The sequence below is a fragment of the Odocoileus virginianus genome, chromosome 10 (assembly GCF_023699985.2).
Source record: "Odocoileus virginianus isolate 20LAN1187 ecotype Illinois chromosome 10, Ovbor_1.2, whole genome shotgun sequence".
NCBI classification, from domain to species: Eukaryota; Metazoa; Chordata; class Mammalia; order Artiodactyla; family Cervidae; genus Odocoileus; species Odocoileus virginianus.
The window spans coordinates 524,430-546,776 of record NC_069683.1 but is presented as its reverse complement, the minus strand read 5'-3'; the positions used below and the strand labels follow the sequence as shown (position 1 = coordinate 546,776).

Sequence of the window (22,347 nt, the reverse complement as noted above, 5' to 3'; positions counted from 1 at the left end):
ACAAATCAATCAATGTGATACACCACATTAACAAATTGAAAGATAAAAACCATATGGTTATCTCAATAGATGCAGAGAAAGCCTTTGACAAAATTCAACACCTATTTATAATAAAAAACTCTCCATAAAGCAGGCATACAAGGAACATACCTCAACATAATAAAAGCCATATATGATAAACCCACAGAAAACATTATCCTCAATGGTGAGACATTGAAAGCATTTCCCCTAAAGTCAGGAACAAGACAAGGGTGCCCACTCTCACCACTACCATTCAACATAGTTTTGGAAGTGTTAGCCACAGCATTCAGAGAAGAAAAAGAAATAAAAGGAACACGGATTGGAAAAGAAGAAGTAAAACTCTCACTGTTTGCAGATGACATGATCCTCTACATAGAGAACCCTAAAGACACCACCAGAAAATTACCAGAGCTAATCAATGAATATAGTAAAGTTGCAGGATATAAAATTAATACACAGAAATCCCTTGCATTCCTATTCACTAACAATGAGAAGACAGAAAAATTAAGGAAACAATCCCATTCACCATTGCAATAAAAAGAATAAAATACTTAGGAATAAATTTACCTACAGAAATGAAAAAGCTATATATAGAAAACTATAAAACACTGATGAAAGAAATCAAAGATGACACAAATAGATGGAGAAATATACCATGTTCATGGATGGGAAGAATCAATATAGTAAAAATGAGTATACTACCCAAAGCAATTTATAGATTCAATGCAATCCCTACCAAGCTACCTACAGTATTTTTCAGAGAACTAGAACAAATAATTTCACAATTTGTATGAAAACACAAAAAGAAATTGAATAGCCAAAGTAATCTTGAGAAAGAAGAATGGAACTGGAGGAATCAACCTGCCTGACTTCAGACTACACTACAAAGCTACAGTCATCAAGACAGTATGGTACTGGCACAAAGACAGAAATACAAATCAATGGAACAAAATAGAAAGCCAAGAGATAGATCCACACACCTATGGATACCTTATCTTTGACAAAGGAGGCAAAAATATACAATGGAGAAAAGACAATCTCTTTAACAAGTGGTGTTGGGAAAACTGGTCAACCACTTGTTAAAAAATGAAACTAGAATACTTTCTAAGACCATACACAAAAATAAACTCAAAATGGATTAAATATCTAAATGTAAGACCATAAAATATAAAACTCCTAGAGGAAAACATAGACAGAACACGGACGTAAATCACAGCAGGATCCTCTATGACCCCCCTCCCAGAGTAATGGAAATAAAAGCAAAAATAAACAAATGGGACCTAATTAAACTAAAAGCTTTTGCACAAAGAATGAAACTATAAGCAAGGTGAAAAGACAGCCTTCAGAATGGGAGAAAATAGTAGCAAATGAAGTAACTGATAAAGAATTAATCTCAAAAATATACAAGCAGCTTATGCAGCTCAATACCAGAAAAATAAATGACCCAATCTAAAAATGGGCCAAAGAACTAAACAGAAATTTCTCTGAAGAAGAGATACAGATGGCTAACAAACACATGAAAAGATGCTGAACATCACTCATTATCAGAGAAATGAAAATGAAAACCACAATGAAGTACCATCTCATGCCAGTCAGAATGACTGGTATCAAAAAGTCTACAAACAATAAATGCTGGAGAGGGTGTGGAGAAAAGGGAACCCTCTTACACTGTTGGTGGGAATGCAAACTAGTACAGCCGCTATGGAGAACAGTGTGGAGATTCCTTAAAAAACTGGAAATAGAACTGCCACACGACCCAGCAATCCCACTCCTGGGCATACACACTAAGGAAACCAGAACTGAAAGAGACATGTGTACCCAATGTTCATCACACCACTGTTTATAATAGTTTATAATAGTTATAATGGAAGTAACCTAGATGCCCATCAGCAGACAAATGAATAAGGAAGTTGTGGTAAATATACAAAATGGAATATTACTCAGCTATTAAAAAGAACATATTTGAGTCAGTTCTAATGAGGTGGATGAAACTGGAGCCTATTACACAGCATGAAGTCAGAAAGGAAAACATCATTATAGTATATTGATGCACATATATGGAATTTAGAAAGATGGTAACAATGACCCTGTATGTGAGACAGCAAAAGAGACCCAGATGTAAAGAACAAGAACAGAATTTTGGACTCTGTGGGAGAAGGCAAGGGTGGGATGGTTTGAGAAAATAGCACTGAAACATGTATATTATCATATGATAAACCTATGACAGATGTTTATAAAACAGATGACCAGTCTAAGTCAAAAGATGACTTACTTAAGTGATATTCCTGGATGGGGCTCCAAGAATTGTGCTTCAGGTGGTGTTGTGTTTTTCTGTATGCCTGGCCCTTGGAGTTTTCCCCAGATGTTTCATTATCACTTTCTAGGTCTTCTTCCCCAAAGGTGAATGGACCATTTCTAAAAAAGAGAAAAAAACACTAGGCTGGTATATATTTTACTATTTATTTTTGTAATGACTGGAAATGTGAGAATAGAAACTAAACTGTACAGGTCTGAGTTGTAAGGGGAGGAATGCCAAATTAAGTAGCTTACACAAGAATGGAAGTTTGTCATTTCACGAAAACTCAAGGAAAAGTTTCTAACAGAATGTTAATTAGGATTGCCCATCATCCCAGAATTAGTTACTGTGACCCAAAGCTGAGACCAAAGAAGCATCTTAAAAAGCTGCTGAACCAGCTTTGTCATCTCCAATCATCTCACCCATAGTCTACAGAGAATGATTAGAGAGATAAGGTTTGAGTTCCTGGAATATGGTGAGCAAGTAAGGAAGACATTTCCCTTCTTTGTGAAGCCAAGTAAGGGAGTTTTAAAAGAATCCCTTAAACACTGAAAATTTCTACACTAAAGACTGTCACCTCACTCCCAATGTAAACAAACTGTTTAGACAAGTGTATTTTCCAGGTATGCCTATTTAGTATGGGGAAGAGAGAACTTAAGCAACAAGAATTTTTTTTCAGATGGTAATTTTTAAAAGTTTTTTTTTTTTTATTGAAGCATGGTTGATTTACAGTGTTGTATTAGTTTCAGGTATACAGCAAAGTGATTCAGTTTATACACATAATACAGCCTTTCTCAGATTCTTTCCCTGTAGGTTATTGCAAAGTATGTGTATACCCTTATATATATATCCCTTCACTGTACAAGGGACTTCCCTGGTGGCTCAAATGGTAAGGATGCCGCCTGCAGTGTGGGACACCTGGGTTCATTCCCTGGGTCAGGAAGATCCCCTGGAGAAGGAGATGGCAACCCACCCCAGTATTCTTGCCTGGAGAATCCCATGGACAGAGGAACCTGGTGGTCTACAGTCCATGTGGTCGCAAAGAGTCAGCAGGTCCTAGCTGGTTAGCTCTACCAGAAAATGGGACCTCATCAGGCACTGAATCTGCATAGCACTTTGATCTTGGACCTCCCAGACTCAAGAGGTTAGGGAAATGAATGTCTATAAGTCAACCAATCTATGGTATTCTCTTGTAACAACCTAAGACCCATCAGAAGTTCCTGGAAGCCAGGAACATATTACACAGTAATCTCTGTGGTCAGCTAGACTTACCTTTTAACAAAGCACACCACTGGGATGACACCGCCTCTGTTTAGAAACAAAGATTCATATGTGACTGAGCTTTCAATGAGAATGCCCCATGAGCTTTCCTGAAGGGGGAAAAATGTGTAGTTATTTTAGTTAAACCTGAAAGTTGAAAAAAAACACTAAACTTACAATTAGAAAAATATAGGAGTCATGTTACCTTGATATATAATGTAGCAGGACAGCAGAGCTAAGTGATAAAATGTCTATATTTTTAAAAGACCCAAGTACTAGTTCCTGACATTGTGCCAGGGACATTGTATTTGTGTGGCAATTGAGTCTGCACAGACAACTTTCAATTACTACATTTGTTTTGGGATGAGGGCCTGATTTAGGCCGACCTGGGCTATAGAACAAGCTCCAGGTGTGAAATCTGACAGTAATTTGCTGACTTCAGGACAAGGTTCATGCCCCCCACCCCATTTATAAAATGGGATGGATCTGATGGCTCAGTCAGTAAAGAATCCCCCTGCAATGTTGGAGGCCCAGGTTCGATCGCTGGGTCAGGAAGATCCTCTTGAGGAGGACATGGCAACCCACTCCAGTATTCTCATCTGGGAAACCCCTCAGACAGAGAGGCCTGGTGGCTATAGTCCATGGGGTTGCAAAGAGTCAGATACAACTTAGCAATTAAACCACTACCACCATTCAATACATACCAGGGATTGGTAAATTTTCAAAACCTGGGCAGAGAGTAAATATTTTCATCTTTGTGAATCATATTCTCTCACAAACTCTCATTTCTGACATTGTAGCGTGAGAGCTGTCAGACATTGCCTAATTGAATGTGCTTATGTTTCAGTAAGAGTTAATTCACAGGCATTAAGATGTTGGCTGGATTTGTTGGACCACAGGGCATGTTTGACAACTCAAATTATGAGCTATTATTTGTAAAGGAGAGAGTATGGTACATTCGTTGTAAATAGCAACTAACACATATTTCTAAAGAAAAACAATTAAACTATGTATACAGGTATATGTTCATAATGGTGAATTACATGTATGTGCAAACCACTAGGCATGCATTTCATCATATATTATAATTTTAAATATTTATATTATAGAGTTAGAAAGCACTACCAGTATCAGTATATTCAACTCTCTGATGCAGTCCGTCTTGATCAATATTTAGATGTATGTTTCAACTTTAGTTACACCGGTTTAACATGCTGGAAGTATAGTCTTCAGGATTGCTTGCTAGTAATTCAGATTGCTCAAGTTCGAACACCATTTTTGGCACTTAATGTTCATGTGACAAGAAATAACTAGGACTAAGCTTTTTAATATTCCATGGCTATAGTAAGAATTTATAGGGTTGAGCACTATGTGGCACAGTATTATATATGAGGAACATTCAACTTAATTTGAATTTAGCACAAATGGTACTTATTTGTTCATATACTTGAGGAGTCCCCAGGTAACTTTGCTTCAGAAATAGCTAGATAATAGAAACTCAATCACACTGTCAAATACCCATTTTGCTCCCTCCCCAACAGCTTCCTATCTTTTCCTTCCATGACAAATAGAAATCTCAGCACTTACCTGCTTAAAGATTAACCATTATTATCTCAATGAAAAATTGTGTACCCCCTCCCTATAAATCCCATAAAAGTTCCTTAGTAGTTTACATTTGCCCTACTATAGTTATCTAAACTAACAACTGGCATGAGCTTTTTATTTCATAAATATTTGAATGCCTACATTTCATTTAACGAACACCTGTATGTGTGTGTGTGTATTAGTTACTCAGTCATTCCAACTCTTTGTGACCCCATGTGCCTGTGAAATGCTGGGCATTATTCTAGGTATTGGGAACACAGCATGCAATAGATGACTGGCCCCTGTATCTGGAGCCAGGAGTAAAATGACGCCACGTAAGTCACAGGTACTGAACCAGGGCAGATGTGGACTCAAAAAGGAAAAGGAAGATGCCATCTGCAAAGACAGCAAGGAGATAAAGCACAGATCGGTAAACATGAGACAGTATAATTAACAGGTTAAGAGCACAGGTGCCCAGTCCAGATCCCAGACGGCCCACTCTCTGTGTGACACTATCTTCCGGCAGGGTTACATGACGGTTAAATAAGCAAGCTGTCTGGTGCGTGACCATGACTGTTTATTTAACCAGTAAAACACGATGAAAGAACTAAAGCCTCTAAAACGCTCATCTGCACAACTGACACCAAACTGTTCACTCACTTTCTCACATCAGGATCCGTTTTATTCAAAATAATTCATGAAATCTCAAGTATTTTGGCTTGCGAAGACTGAATTCTTTCTTAATTATACAGCAGTTAGTTTCCCGATATCCCCTATTTTAGGTGAATATTTAAATCAACACAACAAAAGGGTGGGAAATTGTGGAGCTGTTTCAAAAGAAAATATTTTCTTCAAGTTTGATTTTTCCCTAGAGACTATGAAATCTCTCCATCAAAAAGAGGGGAGAGGTATTAGAAAAAGGCAGACAACAATGAATGTCTGGTTTTTTAAATCCCTCATTTTATCTGATTTTTTTCCTATTGTGGGATTACCCAAAAATTTAACACAGAGGGTTGGGCTTCCTTGGCGGCTCAGATGGAAAGAATCTGCTTGCAGTGCAGGAGACCCAGGTTTGATTCCTGGGTTGGGACGATCCCCTGGAAAAGGGAATGAATACCCACTCCAGTATTGTTGCCTGGCAGATCCCACGGACAAAGGAGCCTGGCGGGTTACAGTTCCTGGTGTCAGAAAGAGTCAGAGGTGACTGAGCATCCAACACACAGTATTACTTGAGCCACAAAATCAGTGGACAAAGATAGTTACACAGTGTTAATAATTGGGGTGATACCGTCAAATAAGAAAAGGCCGTTTCTTACTAAAATAATGACCAATCTTACATGAGTCCTGATGCCACAAGTAGTAAGACTATAAAGGAACTCAAATGAGTCAGGCAGCTCTGTGGTGATGGGGCAACCATTTCCAAGAAAGAGCTCATGAACCTGGGGGAGCAGCTCATCCACAAATGGTGTTCGTCTCACTGTGACCTGGAGCCCGTTTTTAGCACAGGTTACAAACACTGCTGGAAGAAAAAGAGGGAACAGTTCAGATTACATACTCCATCTCTAAACAGTAGCTCAGAAAATTTTCAACCTCTTAGGTGAAATGCCTAGTCCCAGAATGAAAAATGCCTTGGTTCCATTTCTATTTATTCTACTGTGAAATCATGGGTAGAGTGACTTAATTTTTACATGCCTCAGTTTCCTTTTCTGGATTAGGGGAAGTCATAGGAGCTACTTCCTGGGAATCAAACATTAAATTAGACAAGGGGCTCTGATAGGTTTTCACTGGGACATGGGACCTTGGGGCACTGAAAAAGTGCCCTTTATCTGATAATTTTTTTTTTACATATTAAAATCATTCTCCAATTTGTACTCACTGTCTAGAGAAACAGATGAACATCTACCTTTAAGTTGAAATGGTATCTCTTTTAAGCATCAGTAGCACTAAGTTGGACATACATTGCCCTCTTCAAAATAAAAATATTCCCTCTATATTTTCAATCCTCCCAGTGGCCCAGATGGTGGAGAATCCGCCTGCAACGCTGGAGACCCACATTCCATCCCTGAGTGGGGAGGACCCCCTGGAGAAGGGAATGGCCACCCACTCCAGTACTCTTGCCTGGAGAATCCCATGGACAGAGGAGCCTGGTGGGCTTCAGTCCATGGGTCACAAAGAGTAAGACACGACTGAGCGACTGACACCACTACTATGTTTTTGAGCAACAGTGCATTATTTAATGTGATTTATACACATTCAGTTCTGCAATTGCATAGATCATATTGATTTGATTACTATGGCTTATATTTTCTGATATCTGGTAAGGTAAGTCACTTATACTCACATTCTACTTCAGGTTAATTCTCAATTTTCTAGTCAGCAAAATGGTGCCTTATTACTAAGACTCTATAACACAGCTTAAAAATAAAATAGGCATCAGCTTTAGTTATGATTCCTAATTCTAGTATGAAGTTCACTGTTAATAAAGGAAGCAATCACATACATAGTATAATATTCAAATGAGAATATCCCTTTTAATGGCTATGAAACAGTTATAAAAATTAGGTATCATAAGCTTGACCACAAATAGTATCTTCATTTAAATAAAATATTGCTGAGTTCTATGGGCTAATTTGGTTATTGTCCAATAGGATTAGATAAGCATAATAATGTGGATCAAAGAAAATTTAAGATTGTCTTTAAGCATGGACTCATTATATCCATTTAATGTCAATTGATTAGTTTCCCACACTTCAGATGACTACGTGTGAATCATGTTGCTAAGAGGCTGAGCAGGAATAAGGCACAGGTGGAATGTGTTGAGAGCCTCTGGTCTAAAAATGAATCGCTAAGTAGCAGACTACTCTGTCCAACCCTCAAAGAGCATGGTCCAAGTGCTAAGAACCAAAGAAACCTCCTCTCAGAGGCATCGGGCAGCCTCCTGACTCATCCATTCAGCACACGTATTTCCAACAAGCGACAAGTATGTCCAACACAAAAGCAAATAAGAACCTTGAAATATTTGGCAAGTAAGGAAAAAGATAACAGCATCCTGAAGCCACTGATGGATTCAAGAGAAAACACAGCGGTAAAGATGCACAGATGTAGCTACATAGCTCAATGAAACAGACAGCTGTTAGATATTAGCAGATGATCACCAAATTATAAATGTTCACCCCGAGCCAACGGTATAAAAAAAGCACCCCACTGCTTGACATGCCACCCTTCAGAACCCCCTTTTTCTCTTACAGTTATCCAAGCCATGGATCAACAGAAAAAGCACAAGGAGTCCTGCTAACACACTAGAGGCCTTCATTGCTTCAGACCTGGATCCAAGGCTTCTCAGGAAGCAGGAAATGGAAGAAAGTGGGCTCAGAGCTGTTTATAGACCCCGTGTCTGCTCAGCTCCATCACCTGGAACACACACTGCTGTCTCTTTCCCTTAGTGGTTGAAAGTGTTCTGTTGTGATTCAGAAGATCAGAATGTAACTATGAGAAAAGGAGCTCTAGACTCTACCCCTCCAACTGTGTCTCTACAAGCTTGAGTACATGTCTGAAATGGTGTCGTAAGTAATATCTGATACGTGTCTATTGGAACATGAAGAACAGAGCTTTACAAGATGATCTGAGGAGATTCGGGTGGTTAACGCAGAAGGAGGTATTTATGACTTGATTGATAATACTGTTTATCATAACCATTTTGGGGTCATGTGAAAAACATCAGTTCCTTGGCCTCATGGTCAACAATTCTGATCCAGTTGGTCTACTAATCCTTCTAATGAGCTCCAGGAGATCCTGATTCAAGTAAACAAATTTGCAAAACTGCAGTCAAAGCTTTAAAAAAAACTACTGCTTTCTGTTCTAATTTAGCCTTCCCAGCTGTATTTTATTTTATTTTATCAATGCATACATGTCCAGGTTGCTGAAGAAAAGTTTCTGAGAGCATTCTTGTCCAGTAAAATCTAGGAATGTAAAACCTGAAAGGAGGACAGATTGTAGATGAAACTAACAGTTTGAACTAGCTCGGTATTTTAGCAAGAAACAACAATTACAGAAGCTCCATCTCAAAAGCAAAAGTTTAATGTTACCTTTAGAAATTATATGCCATGTTTCATAGATGGCTTCTGATTATAGGATAATTACTAGTGAAAATTGTCAAAAGTATAGAAATTTCCAGGACCATGCAGTGATGCAGCAAAGAACAAGCTGCAAGATATACCTGTGATCATGAGAGACTCCAAGTGAAAGCTCTTTCCACTAAATATTTTAATTATACTTGATGTCTCGTAAAATCAATGAGCTTTTATTTTGGAGTGTGTGTTGTTTAAGTAATAACCAGGAATGAGGGAACTTCAGTAGATTTAAATTTACAAAGACAGTAGCAGTGAACTGTAGTTGGTAATTTTCTTAATTATGCAAGAGAGGAATGTATGGCAAAGAATTGAAACAGTAAGGAGGTATGCAGAATAACACTGAAATTTCTTATTGACCAGTAACTCACACGTTCTTTCCCCCCATGCTCAGGTAAGCTGAATAATATTTTATTGTAGAACATCTTGGTAATTTTCTTTGAAAGTATTTCATTTCACAGGTGCATCTCTATCTAGGTATTCATAACAAATGGAATTTGTATTGTTCTGTACTGAGGTTTATTTACATAAACTGTCTCAGAGAATTTTAGTATCATTGCCTTTGGCTTCCCTGGTGGCGCAGTGGTAAAGAATCTGCCTGGCAAACCAGGAGACGTGGGTTCGATCCTTGGTCCAGGAAGATCCCACACACCACGGAGTGATTAAGCCCGTGCACCACAACTATTGAGCCTGCGCCCTAGAGCCTGGGAGCAGCAGCTAGTGAGTCCACTTGTGGCAACCCCTGAACCCCACGCGCCCACGCGCCCTGGGGCCCGTGCTCTGAAGCAAGGACGCCACCGCAGGGAGAAGCCCGTGCACCGCAGCTACAGTCTAGCTCCAGCTCGCTGCAACTAGAGAAGCCCGAGTGCAGCCAAAAATAAATAATTATTTTAAAAAAATATCACTGCCTATGCATCTAACACTTCCTTTCTAATGGCAGCATAGTCATTAGAAAACCATGAAAATGAAAATTTCATACTGCATATGAAAACCATGAAAGTTCTAAAATCTGATGGACATTTATGTCTTCTCTTTTTCAATTAACTAACAATCTCCTCCCTAGAGACTCTATTTCTCCTCTTGCTCTGCTGCGACCTGACCTTATTATCAGCCTGATGGGATTAAGGATAGTCAGAGCATCTTTTTAAGGAGACAAGTGTCATTTTATGAAGATCCTGCCTCAAGGAAGATACTTGCAGACTCTGTATGCAGGGGGAAGAGGCTTTCCTCCAGAAAAGACTGGGCCACTTCAGCTGTCTAGACATTTTAGATAAATCAAGGGTATTTCCAGGTGCTTTAACCTTTTCACAATTTATCATACCACATGGCACAGGGAAAATTCAACGTTCTTTTTGATCAGGAAATCGAAGGGTTACCTAAAGTGGAGAATGCTCTGCTAATATCTTCTCACTTAGCTAGGTAAAAGGAAATCAGGTACAGAAGCACCCCATGCAGAACTATCTACATGAGTTGGGGAGGGCAATGGAATCAATTTTAGCTAGCTATTTACATCTTGTATCTTAGCTTGTCCACAAAAGGACAGTGAAATAAGTTTCTCGTTGACTGAAGATACTGAAAGGATTCCAGCTCTAAAGGGTATTGGAGTGGGAGAGAAAAGAATACCATAGAATCCACCTGAAATCCTTTCCCTTATGATAGAAGAGATTCAGCTTCATCTCTTAGGGTATAAGTAAACATGTAGACTCACTCTTACCCTCAATTTACTTAAAAAAAGAACTTGCACTTTGTTCTTAAATCTTGCAAGGATCTTGTTAAAAGAGAGAGTTTGATTGAGTAGGGCTTGAATTAGACTTGATATGTAACACGTCATTCTAACAAGCCCCCAGGTCATAACCTTGCTGGTCTATGGATCACTCTTGTATTTGAAAGACTGGAGAGGTTACTTATATTCTGAGGTGGCTGCAGAGATGGTTGGGGGAAGCGGAGGGGCCTGAGACTGAAATGGAAAATTTAAGAAATCACGCATTAATTTGAGGAAGCAATTGTATCATCACAGGGAAGTTAAGCAAGTTACACTGATGGGTGTTTGTGAGAAAGCCAATTTCTCTTCTCTTGAAAGCCTCACTCCTAGGAGAAGTCATTTACACTCTTTCAGGTGCTTTCTTATCCTCTCTCTTTTTAAACTGAAGTATGGAAGGAAAGTTACGACCAACCTAGACAGCATATTAAAAAGCAGAGACATTACTTTGCCAACAAAGGTCCGTCTAGTCAAGGCTATGGTTTTTCTAGTGGTTATGTATGGATGTGAGAGTTGGACTATGAAGAAAGCCGAGCGTCAAAGAATTGATGCTTTTGAACTGTGGTGTTGGAGAAGACTCTTGAGAGTCCCTTGGACTTCAAGGAGATCCAACCAGTCCATCCTAAAGGAGATCAGTCCTGAATATTCATTGGAAGGACTGATGCTGAAGCTGAAACTCCAATACTTTGGCCACCTCATGCGAAGAACTGACTCATTGGAAAATACTCTGATGCTGGAAGGGATTGGGGGCAGAAGGAGAAGGACAGAGGATGAGATGGCTTGATGGCATCACCGACTCGATGGACATGAGTTTGAATAAACTCTGGGAGTTGGTGATGGACAGGGAGGCCTGGCGTGCTGCGATTCATGGGTTCGCAAAGAGTCGGACACGACTGAGTGACTGAACTGAACTGAACTGACAGTTGCTATAAACTGTTATATCAATTACAGGTGTACAAGGTAATGATTCACAATTTTTAAAGGCTATACTCCATTTATAGTTATAAAATATTCACTGTATTCCCCAGGCTGTACAATATACGCTTATAGCTTATTTTACACCTACTAATTTATATCTCTTAACCCCCTACCGTAGGCTCACCCCTCCCCTCTTCCCTCTCCCCACTGATAACCACTAGTTTGTTCTTTCTATGAGTCTGCTTCTTTGTGATATTCACTAGTTGGTCATATTTTTTAAATTTCAAATATAAGTGATATTGTATGACATTTGTCATTTTCTGTCTGACATTTCACTTTAGCATAATGCCCTCTAAAACCATCCATGTTGCTGCAGATGGAAAGATTTTGTTCTTTTCATGGCTGAGTAGTATTTCATTGTGTGTGTGTGTCTGTGCGTGTCTGTGTGTGTGTATGTGTATGTGTGTGTCTCTGTGTGTGTGTCTGTGTGTGTATGTGTGTGTGTATCTTGTCTTTATCGATTCATCTGTTGATACATTGTTTCCATTGGATGGCAATTGTAAAAAATGCTGCTATGAACACTGTTGTGCATATATCTTCTCAAATTAGGATTTCTGCTTTCTCCAACTTCTTATCCATCCTCTCCTAAACCTGATCCAACAGACTTTCAAGCATAGCCTCTCCAGAGTCATCAGTGCTCTGCCTGTTGCTATAGTGAACAGTCAGTTCTTGGTTCTCACCCATCCTACTTAACCTTTCAAGAACAAGTGATGTGATTATTACCTCCATCTGTGTGGTTTCCAGGACTTCAGTCTCTGCTAGGTTTGCTTCCAGTCTGCCTTACTGGTTTCCTCCTTTGAAGTTTCTGCTTCCTATCAGCTACTTCTTAGTATCGGAAACCCAAGACCTGAGCCTTGAACCAATTATCTTCTTTTCCTCGCTTTTTTTGCTTGAACTCATCCAGTCTTATCAGCTTTAAATTTTTGCTGATGAATACAAATTTTCTACATCCAGCCTGGACCACCTCCTCTGAACACAGAGCTATCTGTTCAAGACTCACTTGCTCTCTCCACTTAGAGATGTAATGAACATCTTACACTTGACATGTGCCAAACAGAGCTTCTGAACCAGGATCTCCCACATTCTTACCAAGTTAGTGGCACCTCCCACTTTACAGGAGCTCAAATATCGTAAAGTCTCCCGGATTCCTCTCTTATACCCCCATATCCAACTGTTTGCAAATCTTTCTCAGATTATATAGATATATCTACACGGGTATATAGCTCTTCAAAATCTGAGCACTTTGTTTACTCCACTGTTCCATCCAACCCAGGGCTCTCAACTTCAACGCAGGTAGTTCTTGGGTGTGTATGTCGGGCGGGGGCGGAGGTAGGGAGCGCTGTCTTCCTCATGCAGGATGTTTAGTGTCACCCCTGGCCGGCACCCCGGAGCCTTAGGTAACACGTAGCGCTGCCACCGCCTCTCACTGCAAGAAGGAAAAAAAGACTCCAGATGCTCAGTCCCCTGAAGGGGCAGGCCGCCCATCGATGAGAACTCGGAGAACTGGTCTACCAAGCCCTCCTACCCTCCCACTCTAGAGCACGGACATTAATCTTGGTTCCCCTGCTCAGCCCTTCCTGGAGGAGGAAATGACAGCCCACTCCCGTGTTCTTGCCTGGAGACCCCCGCGGACCGAGGCGCCTGGCGGAGCACAGTCCGCGGGGTCCCGGAGTCGGACGCGGCTGAGCGACCGGGCGACAGCTCCGCCTTTGCGCCCCCTTGTGTCCGCTCTGCGCACAGCAGCCAGGGCCATCCGGTAAAAGGAAAAAAGCCCAAGTCCGCTGTCGTCACTCGGTCTGAGACTTTCCAGGGACTCTCCCTTCTGTTTGGAATAGAAACCAAGGCTGGCAGGTCAGGTTTGAGGCGCTGTTTGACCTGCCCCTCCCCACTCCGCTTGTTCTGGGGAGGAGGGTCTCGCCTCGTTTATGAGCGCTTTCCCCCTCCGACCACACTTGCCGGATTGTGAGCACTCTGGGCCCGGAGCCCGCAGGGACGCTCCAGCGTCTCCGCAGTCTCGCGGAACCTTCCCTCCCGGCTCTGGAAGGTCGCTCCTCGCACCCTGCAAGTCTCCAGCCAGCCGCCTTCCAGGCAGGCGTTCCTGACGCCGCCTGCAGAACGGCCACCCCCGCCCGGATATTACCAATCTCCCTTCTCTGCCACACGTTTCTCCTAAGTAGCATTTACCCCGTTCCTGGAATATTATAGAATATGTTTTTAATAGTTTGGGCCCTACCAAAATGTAAATTCCATGAGGGCATGTTCATGAAATGAATAAATGATCCAACTAGTACTAAACCTTAGCTAAGCTTATGAATCAGCCACCAAGCAGGGAAGAATTAGTCATTTTGCCTTTAAAGACCTCCTTATGGTGAGCATCAAAGCTTAAAATGACACAGGCCTTCAATAATTACAGACAGGTAATAGAACACACTTTATTCATAAATAAGTCTCCATAGAGTTAAAAGCAGAGGTAGTGTCTTTTCGAGAAAAAAAAAAAAAAGATAAGAAGGCAACATGCCATTTGATTTAAAATCAAAACTTAGCTTTTGAAATAGACAATTGGGTATCAGTCCCATGCCAGCTGCTCTGATTTCTATAAAACAGCACACTAAATCTTCAGTCCAAAACAGTCATTTTAGAAGTTGCCTTTGAACATAGATCTCATTTCTTCTCTTCCAGTAAGTTACATCATTTGGCACACAGAGAGAATATAGTATTCAGATCGTTCCTGAAATAGAAGAAAGTTTAAAATTAGTCCCAATATAAACATTATTTAACTATTTCAATGAGCTTGCTATTCATCAGAAAAGCAGATTTTTTTGTGGGGGTGGGGTGGATGGGAGAGAGGGTGTAGATTAAAAGTGAAGGAGGAGAATTCAAGAGAAAGGAAAACATTTTACCCTTGGGACAATATCCTTAAGTGTGTAATGATTCAAGTGCAGTGCATGTTTAAGTGAACAAGGATATTTGACCTCGTTACACTATGAGGTACAACTGAAATATTCTAAGACTATCCCAATACTTTCTATAGCATAGCTCCACCTCTTTATTGATAACCCAGAATTAACATGCATGTGGATTTATCTTAATATCCCTTTAGATGTGGTTCAAGGGTGCAGAACTGTACTGCCTGAAGATATTCGGTCCTTCCTGGAAGAAGTAACCACCAAGCATTATGGCACTTCCGTGTTCACTTCACCAGGGATTACCAATGTATCTAAGCCTCCACTTTGTAGGTTCAGTTTGACACTTTTTTTTTTTAAGATTCAGAACTCCATTGATGTTGGAATTGATGGATATTTCTTTCATCTTTGCATTTATCATGGAATTTCATGCGATACCCTAGAAGGAAAGTTCTTATTTAGATGGGATCCCTGGAAGTTAGTGACATATTAACAAAAGCACATGGTCAGCAATACCTCCAACAAACACAGGAAAGAAGGTGTGAACTGCCCATTCCTGAATCAGAAGCTTTTAGGTACGACACACCTTAATACAATTAGGGGACATTTCCTTGCCAACTGTACTGGCTCTTGTCTAGGACATGCATGGACAAAATCATAAAGCGCCAGTTCTGAGGACCCTTACTGTGACTGCATTATATAAGCAACTTCCATGTCTGCAGAGCTGGTTTCATCATCTCCACTTTCAGTTTCATCTGACAAACGGTACATGCTGCAAAAAAAAAAAAAAAAGATTAAAAGGGTACATACTAAAGTGAGGGAAGAAAATATAGAAATATCACATGAATCTAAGACCTATTCAGACCTTACTGTTTCCAAGACCGAACTTCAGACCAAATTCCTATGACTAATAGATGGATTGATTTCTGCTTATTGTTCCAGAACATCGCAGGCGGTGTTTGTGGTGTTGAGTAACATGGGCTCAGAAACCAAACTCTGGGTTTACTTCCTGGTTCTACCATCTACCAGAAAATGATCTTAGGTAAATAATTTCACTGTGCCTCAACCTCCTTACCCCTAAATTGGCATAATAGTATCTATCTCACTGAGCTGTCATGAAGAACAAATCCATTTATACAAGTGTTGGAACAGTGCAGGAGTGTGGTGATTAATAAATGTTAATTGTTATTTATTATTATTATCATCTATGAGAAGAACACTATGTAGTGAGGCTCTTCTGTAATCACTGGGAGAAAGGAAACTCAGATCAAGATTTTAACCAGAAGAACCTAACAGAAAAATTATCCAAATAAAGTCCTACCAACAATCAGAAGTTTGCCAAGACCTGATCAAAGTTGCTATGATCTAAAAAGCTTGATTATTACAGGCTTTCTTAAAGTTTGCTAAGATACCAAAAAAAAATTATTCTCAACCTATGGATTCTGTTCTAGTATGTTCCATCTCTCTCCCTACATCTCGAGTCCAGCATGCTGAACTTGAATCTTTAGTGAGTTCATAAACTATCATTTAGACTTTCTTATTTCTTTCAGGAACCTTGAATGCGGGTTCAAACTTCAAAATAGCTAGATTTGATTAAGATCTGGTTAAGATGTATCAGATTTTCAGTGACTCTGACAGTTGTATAAAAAAAAATCATCATTCCATTTTTTCAGTACCCCTGGTATTATTATATACAGGGCTTCCCTGGTGGTTCAGATGGTAAAGAGTCTGCCTGCAAGACAGGAGACCCGGTCCAAGCCCTGAGTCGGGAAGATCCCCTGGTGAAGGGAATGGCTACTCATTCCAGTATTCTGGCCTGGAAAATTCCATGTACAGAGGAGCCTGGCAGGCTACTCTTTTTCCTAGAAGACAATTGAAATAACTTCTGAAATATATAGGGCCAGGAATCAACAAACTGATGTTACCAATAGGGTTGTGTCTTTTTTCCCCCTAGTTATGCCTTTTAACCTTTCAGGGTTGGTGTCTTAGCTTGAAAACGAGGAGGGAGCCGGGAGCCAGGGGAGGAGCCTGGCACACCTCGCTTGTTTCGTGACGACACAGGACAGCGGCATTTCAGCGGTGTCTCCGGAGTTGCTTGAGATGTACTTGACTTTAGTCTGAAGCAGAAGAGTCTCCTGGAAAGCCTAAAGGGACAAAGAAAGATTTTAAGCAGACGTTTGTCTCAAGAGCCTCAGGAAACTTGATAATTATTTGAATAGGAAGTTGTGGATCCTTCAAGCTCTCTAAAAGTGACCACAGTCAACCTCTGATCATGGGAAACTAACTTATCTTCTAAATGGACACAAGCATTAAAATCTGGCACAATGCTTGTGTATAAGAGGCAGTCAGTACTCGTTAACGGAAAGAAAAAAGATCTTTGTGATTCAAATTCAAGAAAGTTTGAGAAACACTGCTGTAACTGGAACACTGCTTAGTCGCAGCGAGTATGAGCTCTAAGCCCGTATGAGTGCACTTGGGAACCTGGGAGCTGCCTCGACTCACTACAAATCCCAGGGAAATTAGTTGTGTTTCTGTTCAATAACAACAAAATACATGGAAAAAATAAAGAAAAAAGTCCTATTTTTTCCAATAGCATCAAAAAATAAGATCCTTAGTGATAAGTTTAACTAAGAAAGTAGAATATCTAACACTGAAAATCACAAGGCTTTGGTGAAGGAAATTGAAGGCAAACAACGGAAAGCTATCACATGATCATGGATCAGAGGAATTAATATTGTTCAAATACCCATACTACCCAAATCTGTCCACAGAGTCAATACAACCCCTATCCAAACCCCAGTGATATTTTCACAAGAAAGAAACTACCCTAAAGTTGTATTGAACGAAGAAACCACAGCGGGGGGCATCAGGAGTTACACTCCATCTGGTTCAGAGTGGCAGTGTTAAGGTGATCCTAAACGTAGTCCCTCCCACAGACGCACTGAATCTATAGCTGTATCAACGGAACTATTTCCTGTTGGGAAAAAGCCTATCCTACAAAGCTATATTAGTCAAAACATTATGGTACTGGCATAAAAATAGACACTTCTTAATAAAACATCCTGCATGCTCAACTCCACCTTAAATTTTGCTTTCTGTGGAACCCAATATTTGACTTTCAGCTAGACTGGAAAAATTCTATTTAATATTCCATTTGGGACAGGGAGCAAAATAGCAAGTAACTTTACAACAAACTTTTGTAGGCTGCTAACATTTTTAAAAATTAAGCCAAAATGCCAATCAAAATTTTTTTTAGCAGTTCGTAAAGTTGATCATTCACTGTGTGCAGTAAGGCTCATCAAATTCTCTGGTGAGCAGTACTGGGTGGGGCTGGAGGATGTGAAACATTTACTTTGAAAAATCTTCTGATGCTTAACTATGTTATTTCCTCCTTCTGACTGCACCAGGCCAAACGTTATAAACTGTAATATATCACTTTATAAACTGCAACGTAACATGATAAACTGTTGAGATGTGGAAGCTTTCTAACTTGTCTTCTTCCTGACTTTTCTGTCACTAATTGAATTTTATATTTACAAGGTTCACATTAGACTTTGCAGTTATTACCCAACAAGAAAGTAAGTATTTATCGTCTCCTTCATTAATTTCCTCTATCCTGAATGTGACTATTAGAGAAATCAGTCCAGCCATATTATAGATAAAAACTTAATGACTTCTGGTTTGAGGGCTGTTGAAGGAACCATACAACATTCAGACTTTAGGTAAAAGAGCCATTCCTTACTTTGATTATGATGCCACATTTATTAGAATAGTAGAAAAATTCATAATGAGCATCTGGTGAAATGTAGGTTACAGGGCAGTCATCTCCTAAAAATGCTTCATCAGGATTCATGTACAAATTTTGAAATAGTGTGGGTTTAATCTTGGCATAGAACCAAAAGTAGCTGCAGCGTACTTTCACAGCTAAGAAGTAGAAAAGAAAAACTTTGTTAGTGTTGCTGTGACACAGATCAGCCTGGAAAATTTTAGCACAGTTAACATAAACAAAGAGAACACCCTTCTGTTGTTCAGTCACAAAATTACGACTGATTCTTTGCAACCTCATGAACTGCAGCATCATTCTTCTGTTAAGTTTAAAAAAAAAGTCTTAGAGATGAGCAAGTCTGCTAAAGATGGTCTCAGCGTATTACTTCATCCTCTGAAAATACCCATGCAAACATGCATCCTTCAGTATAAAATAAAATCTTCTGATCCAGTTCTCCAAAGTCATTGGAGAGCTGGCATTGTAAGACTCTAACTATCAATATGTTAGACCATTTTTGCTATGAAGTGTAGAGCATCTTTGATCTCCTGTGTTCAACTGAAGTTCCTCTAAGCAAGCCTTTGTTTCTGTGTTTGTATGCACAGCTTCATGATGTGTAAAAGGATGAACTAAGGGTTGATGAAGCAATAAAGACTCATCCAAAAACCTAAAACCTAGCAACTATGCTTTTATAGAAATTGAGTGTCTGAGTGCTTTCTCTTTTCCCTTCTAAATATAACTGGACAGTAATTTTTGTATCTGAGAAAGGGAATCATTTTCTAATATAATTTTCTATGTGGGCTAGGTTCTAGAAGAATATCACAATACCCTAAAATTACTGGATTGGGTAGGACATGAGATATAGAGTTAAGTTGACTATTTATGTGATCTTCACTAAACATAAATCTTAGTCGACTTGGAATACTAAAAGGAGCCTCACAGGATACTGAAAACTCACCAACCAAATGAAGATTATATAACTTGCAATCTTTTCACTAAGAGAATGCACAGATTGCAAATAAGCACATGAAAAGATATTAGCCAACATCATTAGTCATTATTTAAATATAAATTTAAAACATGGCTGATTCATGTCAATGTATGGCAAAAACCACTACAATATTGTAAAGTAATTAGCTTCCAACTAATAAAAATAAATGAAAAATAAATAAAAAATGAAACAAAATCACAAGGAGATATTACTATATACCTATCAGAGTAGGTAAAATAAAAATATGACATCAAAAGTTAACAAGGCTGTGGAGAAACTGAACCATTCATACATTGCTGTGTCAATGTAAAATATTACCACCCTGGAAATTAGTCTCTCAGTTTCTTTAAAACCTAAGCATAGGACTACATATGACCCAGGATTCCCTGGCAGCTCACTGGTAAAGAATCTGCCTGCCAGTGCAGGAGGCCTGGGTTTGATCCCTGGGTTGGGAAGATGAGAAGGAAATGGCAACCCACTCCAGGATTCTTGCCTGGGAAATCCCAAGGACAGAGGAGCCTGGCGGGCTACAGTCCATGGGGTCACAAAAGAGCCAGACACGACTGAGCAACTAAACAACAAGAACCATATGATCCAGAAATTGAACTCTGACATTTATCCCAGGAAAATAAAAATTTATATTCACACCAAATATACGCAAATGTTTATAGCAGCTTGTTCATAATAACAAAAATCTAGAAGCATCCCAGATACTTTTCAATGGGTGAAAGGTTAAATGATGGTATAACCATGTCATGGAATACTACTCATCAACAAAACAGCATGAAGTATTGATACACACAACAATGTAGACGGATCTCCAGGGAATCTTCTGAATGGGAAAAGCCAGTCCCTGGGACTAACATACTGTATGACTCCATTTAGGGAACGTCTTGAGATGACGAGATCAGAGAAGTGGAGAATAGATGTATAGTTGCCAGAGATAAGAGGACTGAGGTGGGAGGGAACAGAGAGGGCATGAGGAATTCAGGAGAGTAGACAGGACTGTCAAAGGGCAACCTGAGGGGTCTTGGTTGTGATAGAAATGTTCTGTAACTTGGCTGAATCGATGTCAATATCCTAATGTAACATTGTACTCTAGTTTTGCAAGATGTTACCATTGGATGGAATCGAGTAAAAGGTACACTTATCTGTCTGTATCATGTCTTATACAACTGCCAAGTATTACACAGTTACATATGAATCTATTATCACCTAAAAATGTAAAAGTTCAGAAAAAATCTAAGCCTGAGTTATCCTTACCTTCCCCTCAGATTGTCGAAAAGTAAGATATCTCCAAGCACCAAGTGCTGGTGAAAACGAGAACAGCTTTCATTCTGCTAGGAAAACTGAACTGTCACACCATGTTAGAGAACAGTGGGGCCACAGAGAGCTGGTTTTCCGACCTGCACACCTGTGGCGCGCAAAAATACACTCAAGTACAGACAACACGTAACAGACAAACATGGAAATATTCTACCTGTCAACAGAGAAATGAAAACGATTTAGGATGGGCTCACTCAATAGCGTACCAGAGAAGAGCTAAACCAAGCCCACACTTACAAAGCTCCAAACAGTGCTGAACACAACAGAAGCTGTAGGATGAAACAGAAATAGCAGTTTCGAATGCCTGCAAAACATAGGCTTATGGATCCATCAGTTTGACATAAAATTATAAAATGCATAGAGAAATGCAAAATCACCAAGCTTCCATCTGGGCAAAGAGGGAAGAGAACAGAATCAAGGATGGCCATGGGGACTTCAACTTTACCTGAACTTTGATTCTACCAGAAATTAAAATGTAAGCAAACGTAGCCGATTATTGTGGATTTAATAAAGCTGCAGAGCGGGTCAATGGGTATTTATGTGATCTTATTGTTGTCTTTTTAAATACTTCCTAAGGAAAGGAAAGAAAGGCACACGATGAACATGCTTCGGTCCTTACAAGGACTCACGCAGCAGGTCTGGGTGGCCTTGTGAACAGGCAACTGATAAGAACAAGGAAATTCTTACAGAAACTCTGAAATTTCGACACCAGAAACTGACAAACCACAGTTCATGCATAGGGCAAGCATCCATCCCACCTGCTCAGGAAGGAGGATTTTTAGTGCTAAAACCGGAAAAGCGTAAGGTAAACCAAGACAATTGATCACCCAACTGATCTGAATTCTTCCTCTCAGACACAATGGATTTATGAAGAATAATGTCAAGGATAATGGAGTCCTTGATAAGGTTTCCTTCCAGCATGTCACACTCACAGAGTTCTGAGGTCCTGCCACAGCCCAGGACACCCCACACTCCTTATATTCAACCCACTTCAAGTATTTGAGCCCCGGGAATCTGACATGCTCTGAAAGGGGTCAGAAGAGAAGGGGAGTTGAGAAAAGTAACTCTCAAGTTGGGGCAGACTCTTGAGTCTCAGAAAACATCTCAAGATCAAGCATCTAAAATAAACCTCCTTCACTGTATGCATCCTCAGCTATCGCTAGGATTCAATGAGACCAAAATCATGAATAATCCAAAAGTCACATTGAAAGCTCCATCTTTCAACATTTAAAAAAATCCTCCTCTGCAAACGATATGTTATACCTGACCAATCCCCAGCACAAGTCCATGTCAAAGAAAAAAGGATGAAGAGTCCTCTTAATCCCAAGGAAGGCTTCAT

At 39.8% G+C, this 22,347-nt stretch overlaps 1 protein-coding gene across 2 annotated transcripts; it reads right to left on the bottom strand.

Moving 5' to 3' along the window:
• Positions 1 to 14,482: 14,482 nt before the first annotated feature.
• LOC110141271 (oocyte-secreted protein 1) lies at positions 14,483 to 22,347 on the bottom strand. Of its 2 annotated transcripts, XM_020900104.2 has the most exons (5): positions 22,272 to 22,347; positions 18,671 to 18,852; positions 16,966 to 17,072; positions 15,614 to 15,700; positions 14,483 to 14,753 (listed from the first exon to the last, which is right to left on the bottom strand). In XM_020900104.2, exons 1-5 carry the CDS (start codon positions 22,345 to 22,347, stop codon positions 14,714 to 14,716), a joined length of 492 nt encoding a protein of 163 aa, XP_020755763.1. In that variant the 3' UTR covers positions 14,483 to 14,713. The 2 variants fall into 2 exon arrangements, 1 of the variants encoding a protein (XP_020755763.1); XR_011489766.1 differs by lacking the exons at positions 14,483 to 14,753; positions 16,966 to 17,072; positions 18,671 to 18,852; positions 22,272 to 22,347 and adding an exon at positions 15,794 to 15,963 and having other exon boundaries at positions 14,762 to 15,700.